The 7,713-nt window shown below is 47.5% G+C and overlaps 1 protein-coding gene across 1 annotated transcript in view; it reads right to left on the reverse strand.

Moving 5' to 3' along the window:
* The window catches only part of LOC112107408 (adenylate cyclase type 10), a 73,963-nt gene that overhangs the window by 20,693 nt on the left and 45,557 nt on the right, over positions 1 to 7,713 (reverse strand). The window contains exons 22-25 of the mRNA XM_026656116.1: positions 5,993 to 6,055; positions 4,690 to 4,741; positions 2,203 to 2,434; positions 284 to 391 (exon numbers count right to left, since the gene is read on the reverse strand). Coding sequence (XP_026511901.1) covers positions 284 to 391; positions 2,203 to 2,434; positions 4,690 to 4,741; positions 5,993 to 6,055 — 455 coding nt within the window. The remainder of the gene's footprint in view (positions 1 to 283; positions 392 to 2,202; positions 2,435 to 4,689; positions 4,742 to 5,992; positions 6,056 to 7,713) is intronic.

The raw sequence follows: 7,713 nt of genomic DNA on the forward strand, positions 1-7,713 counted from the left end.
GCTGGAGCCAAGGGCGGAGGTGGGGAGTAGAGAGCGGGTTGGGTTAAACCTCATTGAAACTGTTGTGTCCTCCACTCCTCATTTAAGATAGCTGTGAGAGACAACTCAGTGGCCCCACCTAAGGCAAAGGGGGCATGCGAGCCCATCCAGTAGTTTGGACTTTTAGTTTCGGATGAGGTTGTACGGACATAGGAGGGAGACACAGGAAACCTGAAATCATCTTCCATAGATGGCCCCGACCAGATACATAAAGAGGTTCCTCAATGTCTTGCTGTCTCTTTACCTCACCCTTCAGGCTGTAGAAGGTAGCTTCCTCAAACCGGTTAATTACAGTTGCTCTGAAGTCCACCGATTTGATCAGATTCTCTGCTGTATTCAAATTGCAAAAGGCCTTAAGCAAAGCAAACCACAGAGAAGGGTAGGTGACCATCTGTGCTGCACACTTTCTCCAACCCCACCACCAGCTGAAGAGAAATGGCTGGATTCTCCGGTCTGCTACGGCCACTGCAAGCAGCCGGAGATGGCCAGTGGAGAATCCCCTCTGCGCAGGTGGAGGCAGCAATGTGTCTCCTGCCCCCCTCCTCCCACACCCTGTGGCAGAGGAAGGAGGGAGTGTTCTGAGGGCAAGGTGTGAGCAGAATGGGGTCATGGCAAAGCTTTACGCCTGATCTTCCACTGGTGGAAGCCTAAGCTAGGGTTGCCCTCGTGCAGCTATCGCACGCCAGGGCAACATGGCACTGAATCATGGAGCTGTGGCTGTGCATCCCGTCTCTTCACCACCCTAGCTGTGCTCACACAGGGGTGAATCAAGCCACAAAGCAAAGGGAGCTCTCTTCACTCTGTCTAGGACAGCAACGTTGCTTTCTTTCCCCTTGGAGTAACCCAGGAGCTGCCTGCAAAGCTGGGACATAATGCCCATGGGTTTCTTTGGCTGAATGTATGGAGGAAATGTAGTATTGAAGGACTGATGGCACTGAGTCCCAGTCACCCTTCAACCCCCCCTCATTCCCCACACAGCCCTGCCAATGCACCTTACTCCTGACCTGCGTACCACCTCCTCCAGGCTATTCCAGTTGTGGGCACCTTCCACAGCTCGGTAACATACTCTAATTCTGACTAGAAGCACCCTATCTCTCCCATGAGCTCTCCATGGTAGAGACTGCTAATTCATATGATGATTTTTGTCATATGACTAAATGTCACCCAGAGATTATGATGGGCCTCCCAAAATCATGTCCCTAATGATCTCCTTATCCCCCCCACCCCTACCCCCTGTGCCCCAGCCTCTAGAGGACTGGGGCTAGTGCCCTAAACCACCATGCCTTTAAACATTCCTCACTCCCCTCCCACTACTATATTCACTATACTGGGGGGTTGGGTGAAACCGCCTTGAGGCTGGTGCAGGTGATAGCTGGCCTTCACTCCGGACAAATGTGTAAGGCACTCAGCTCTTTTCTGGAACAGACAGCCAAAGCAATAGGAGCCTCCCCCCAAAACACAGGCCACAGGCAAAGCTGGAGCAGGAGTTGATCCATGTGACCTAAGCAGTTTCCTGGGAGTCTGATAACAAACATAGGGCTTGGGATTGACTGGACTGCACAGGCGTGTGTGGGTGTGAGAAACACCACAGAAAGACCCAGAGAAGGCAGAAGAAAGCCAGGAGAGCCACAGAAGGACTTGTAGCATGACCCTGAGAAAAAGGTGCAAGAGCGAGAGCGTTTGGGCAGAGTGCTGTCTCAAAAGAAGCTTGGATCTGTGAGCAATTAACTGTCTCCAGCTGTTTGAGTCCTACAGTGTTCAGGGAAACAGAACTTTATGTACATTCCTTGTAAATCAAAAGGATTGCATCAATGAAATGCCTGACTCAGTTTTTCCTTCTAACAGAAACAACCCACAGGATCCCAAATTTTGACTTAAAGCTCAGGTCAAAAGGGGTAATAATATTAAACTGTATGTATGCTTGTAGTCTCTCATGTGCTAAGTCTGTGACATTAAAATCCTGCGCCACAGCTCAGGGTCTCTAGCAAAGTAGGAAGGAGAGGCAAGGAAAATGTAAGGCCTAACACTACCAGTCTGAAAGAACCAAAGAACGTGTGTTCCTAGATGAAATCTGGGATAGCCTGCTAATATGGGGAGAAGTAAAAGGGAGACCAAGGGAAAGGACATGAACTCGCATGGGATCAAGGAAGCAAAGTAGCTCACCATGTAGTTGTTTGACAGATGTAAGTAAGCCGCTGCACACTCCAACAAGTAATACAAGGCTCTGGCGTATTCTCCCATCGCCATGCAGTGCCAGGCCAGGGGCACAAAGACAGACTCCACGATCTCTTCACATTCGCAGGATCCCAAGCGCCTGATCTTCTCCTGACCCCTGTCAGACTGCTGAATGATCTCGTCCAGCCTTTCCAGAAACTCCTTCTCTGTCTCTTCAGCTCTGGCCGGAGACAAGATGGCAGAGAAGGGGCAGGATTCCCGTGTCACAAGGCTTTCTTGTATATCTGTGTTTGGCAGAATTCACAGTTCTAATTCCCTGGTGCTGTTTTTATGTTGTTCTTGTGACCCAGGGGACGGTGCTTTCTGTCCCTAAACTCCTAGCCCCTCCTGTGCCTTTATGGCACTGTTCTGGAGGAAGACTATGGTATTCCTTTATGCAGGGCAAGTTTAAGGCAATCTGCGGCTCTTGGCACACCCCCACATGGGGTCTTGTGGCCACTAGAGGATGGACATGTGGCAATGCTCCCCCACCACCACCTCCACCAGACATGGCAGAGCCCCCCTTCTCCCTTGGCCATGCCCTGTCTGCTGTGGGGTGGGCTCAGGCAGCTTCCTCCCTAGCTACAGTGGCTGCTGTTCCCCTGCAGACTCAGGCAGACGTCACATCCCTGCATCAGTTACTCTCCCTTCTGTTTTTTCAAGTTCTTTTTTTGCAAGGTCTGGAAACAGATTTCTTAAAAATGAAAGCTGAGATGCAGACGTCATTGCAGGATTTCTGGAGGGAACCCAGGCCCACGGCACAAGCCTGTGACATTAGCCAGCCTTGGCACCCTGTGCTTTTGGCCAGGATGCAGGCAGCCCTTTCCCTGCCTCGCTTGAGAAGGCAGAACTCCATCGCCTCTGACAGCACCAGCACCTAATCCCTCCTAAACAGAATAACCTAAACCATTTCAGCTTGGAGAGCTTCCTGTCTCTTAACACGCCAGAGAGAAAGCGGAGCACAAAAGTTGGCTAAAATGTACCTGACTGAACAGCGGCACTACAAGATAACTTTGTAAGCAGGCCTGAGTACCTTACCTTGGATAGAAAAGAAATGTGACCTAATTGATTAATCTGTATCTCCTGCCCTTGGCTCATCTGCAGCAGGACTGTGAACCATAGCTGGCCCAGACAGTATGCAGCTTTCATGACTATCTGTCTTTCCCGAGCAGGACCTTGAAAATGTGAATTGAATGTAAACAGATGGAGAGATGCCTGCCTGAGTCTGCAGAGAGCCTGAAACAATCATTCTGAGAGTGTGTTCTGACACATCCATCTCAACCAGGGCTCCATCAACTCTGCTCTTCCATGGCTGCACAAGTTGCCATTTTTCCAGGATGCCACAGAAACCACCATTTCTGCCATGGAATTCACTGTTTTGCTGCATTCAGGCACTCACCATTTTATCTTCCTGACCTGCCAGGACCTGCCTGCAGCTACCTCTTGCTCTGCAGATTTCCCCACAACAGAGAGTTATTTCAGTGCATGCTCCCTGCATGGTTCCATAGAGCCAGGGAGTAGGGAAAGCGCCAACTCCATGGAACAACACAGGCTGGTGAGCTAACCAGGCTGAAGAACGGTACAACAGCCAAGGTCTGAAAAGATGAGCCACTAAGCCAGCTCCCAGCTTCCCACTTCCCTGGCATACATTGGGGAAGAGGGCTCTGGGCCAGGCTGGGGCAGGAGCTAAGGTTTGGGGTGTGGAGCCAGGCCACCCAGAGGGTGTAATGAAAAATCCATTCTTGGACTGTTGAAAATAAACAAATTCTACTGCAAGAATGTTTAGCTATGAGCCATGGGGGGATGGGGGGGAGAGTGAGTGGGAATGAAGGGCATTTCCCAGAGAGAGAGAGAGTAAATCAGGGTCAGCAACTTTTCAGAAGTGGTGTGCCGAGTCTTCATTTATTCACTCTGATTTAAGGTTTCGCGTGCCAGTAATACATTTTAACGTTTTTAGAAGGTCTCTTTCTATAAGTCTATAATATATAACTAAACTATTTTTGTATGTAAAGTAAATAAGGTTTTTAAAATGTTTAAGAAGCTTCATTTAAAATTAAATTAAAATGCAGAGCCCCCCCGGACTGGTGGCCAGGTCCCGGGCAGTGTGAGTGCCACTGAAAATCAGCTTGCGTGCCGCCTTCGGCACACGTGCCATAGGTTGCCTACCCCTAGAGTAAATTAATGCTGCTGTAGAATGTAGGAGTCCCATTGTGCCATGGAATGCATGGGGCCCTGACAGTAGGGATGTTCTATTCTGAGAGAGTCCTTCACACCCTCCAAACTCCCAGTCTCCGTGGGTATCTTGCCCCCCCATCAGGTAATGTCTTCCCCCACAGGTAGCAGACAAACCCATATATTCCACTCACAACCTCTGGAGCCCCTAGGAATCTATTTCTTTGTAAAGTGGTCTGGTGAATGAAGACGTTGTTCCCGTACTTAAGATTTTCCTCTGGCAACATCTTGTCTTTCTTTAGTGCCTTTACAGTCTCTGGAAAGAAAATCAACCACTGGGTTCAATGCAACATCATATGTCCTGGACTAAGAGCTGCTTTTTACCATTCTCTAGCACTAAGATAACGAGATGAAATTCCATAACATAGGAAATGTCTTCACTGCAGACTTAGTGTGTGACATACCAGGCCAGGAAACTCCGAAGGCCACAGTTAATGGGAAGAATCCCACCCACCCAGAAATCCTCCAAATGCCGATAGCTTAAAGAGAAGAAACACCCACTACTCTCAAAAATGTTCTTTATGGTCCAGATCTTTAGCTGGTGTAAATCAGCATAGCTCCATTGATGTCAGCAGAGCTATACCCACTTACACCAGTATATGATCTAACCCAGTGGTTTTCAACCTATTTACCGTTGTGGACTGCATATGTGGCCCACAATGTGTTATGTGGGCCACATCCAATACTACCTCTACGGCCCTGAGGATGTCACATTGGCCGCAGCTCTGTGCGGATTGGGCCACAAGCAGCCCGTGGGCCGCAGGTTGAGAACCACTGGGTGGGTTTTTTGCCCAAACCTGTTAGTCCATAATGCACTTCATCAAACTGTTAAAGGTTCTTTTCAGTGCAGCATTTTAGGTTTTGGCTACACTAGCACTTTTGTTGGCAAAACTTTTGTTGGGCGGGGTGTGTGTGAAAAAACACACCCTGACTGACATAAGTTTCACCATCAAAAGCGTTGGTGTGGACAGGGCTATGTTGGTGGGACAGCATCTCCTGCCGACATAGCTACCGCTGCTTGTTGGGGGTGGTTTAATTACGCAGATGGAAGAGCTCTCTCCCCCCGGCATAGAGCGGCTACACAGGAGACCTTACAGCAGTGCAGCTGCAGCGGTACAGATGTGCCGCTGTAAGGTCTCTAGTGTAGACATAGCCTTAGTTAGTCAGAGGGAAGGGGGAGAAATTCAGTTCCCTCTAGTCACCTATTTTTGTTTGTTGCTTTCTTTTAAACAGTATTTTTCACTCCTGAATTTTTCAGGCTAATATATGATGCTGAGGAGCCAAATTTTGCTCTCCGTTACAAAGATGCAACCCCCATTGAAATCAGTGGAAGTCCTATATCTAATAAAGCTGTGATTTGAGCTAGACAAGCACAGATCTGTTTGGGTTAGAAGCTGTTATAGTCAAGCATGGATTTGGTCTTTAATTTCTCACTGCTGCACTGACTGAGTCTAAAAAGAACCCATGGCTGGTCTGCTACATTCCAGGAAGATAAGCTTGAATGTACCTTTCTCAATGTCTTGTGGAAGTAATAACTCCAACTTCTTGGAGAAAGTAGAAGTAGTGATGTCTGAAATTCAGAGAACAAAGGAGAAGGCATATCTAAGAGTGCTTGCTGCACACATCCTTTGTTCAAGACAAATGGTTCTCGTACATGCTGCCTACATAGAGAAGAATCTTTACCGGCATTGGGGATCATGAAACTTTCAGGAGATGGTTGTCTGGACACAGAGATCCTAGTCAAGGGTGCACCTGCTCAACATGAAAAAGAATCAAAGAATAAAGTTCCTCTGAAAAGCAACCTTAGAGTCATCACCTGCCTTTGCTTATTGGAAAGAGAGTGTGATGAACTTTCATCGTGACCCCACCTGCAGTCTGCAGCTGAGAAAGAGAGTGCTGCCTCTATGAAAGTGGCTACCATCCCAGTAGACTTGCCATTGGACATTAGCCATTTTCTGTTGTACTCTTTTGTACATGACAACTTGAACGCTCCCTTCATTTCTTTCTGCAAAAGGACCACAACCAGCATAGTATGACTGTCTTTTGTATGACATATTAAACTCAGGTACTGACCATTCATGGTCATGAAAGATTTCATAGCACTTTTTTCAAAAGTTAGAGGTAGCAACCGTGATGTCCTGACCTAATTTCTTTGTGGAAATGTACATTCGGCTTCATAAACACTTTTTGGAGTGTCATTTGAAATGGTTATTCCTTCCCTCCTACTCCTTAAAACACCCTGTTGGGTAATGTTGCTGACACAGAGTAGTTGCAGTACTCCACCCCAGAGATGGCTGCATTTCTTGGTGGGTGAGTAATCCATTTTTAAATAAACTGTAAAACATGATGCCATTGAAAGCCACTGTATAAATACTGTAGGAAGTTTTACTGTATTTTCAGTACACTGTTTGGCCCTGTTTTATTACCACGATAAGCGTAATGCCCCTACTCCATTTGTTACATTCTTAGATCTGGTGCAATGAACAGCTCAGTGGTGTAGGGGAGAATATATAGAGAGAGGTTTAATTATTATCACAAAACAGCACCACACACGGTACCTCTAATCCACCTAACTCCTCTTTTCATTAAGAACTAAATGTCCAGTTCTTTCGCAGAATCTGTGCAAAGCTGTACGTTCTCATACATTAACATACTAGGTCAAATTCACTTTAGTCCAACTCCACTGAAGTAGGCTTACTCTTCTCTTAAATTATTTGCAATAGGTTTGGTACATATTGCACATATTTTCCTACTCGTACTGTGAACAGCAGCATTCTTTACAGAGAGCCAATGTTTCAACATTCAGACTGCCTGAACTGAAGCAGGCTGAAAGGAATGACCCAAACTGGAACTTGATCAGAACACCTGGGCTTGGATCCTTCTTCTTGCCTCACTTGCCGTAGGATCTTACAGAGCTCAAGTTTACATTTCATCTGAACAATGAGAAGTCTCCAGCCGGGCAGCACTCCCTAGCACCATGGTAGGGCACTGGTTCAGTACTGACTCAGGGGACTAGGCCTCAAAGGTATTTAGGTCCTGAGCTTCCATTGAAATCAATGGGAGTTAGATGCCTAAATACCTTTGAGGGGCTGGGCCATAGTCAATTGCTCCCTGCAGGGCTGGCTCCAGGCACCAGACGAGTAAGCTCGTGCTTGGGGCGGCAGATTGTACGAGGCGGCATTCCGCCCAATCCTAGGGCGGCACAGACGCTTTTTTTTTTTTTTTTTT

The sequence above is a fragment of the Terrapene carolina genome, unplaced genomic scaffold (assembly GCF_002925995.2).
Source record: "Terrapene carolina triunguis isolate 2854851 unplaced genomic scaffold, T_m_triunguis-2.0 Scaffold212, whole genome shotgun sequence".
Classification (NCBI taxonomy): domain Eukaryota; kingdom Metazoa; phylum Chordata; order Testudines; family Emydidae; genus Terrapene; species Terrapene triunguis.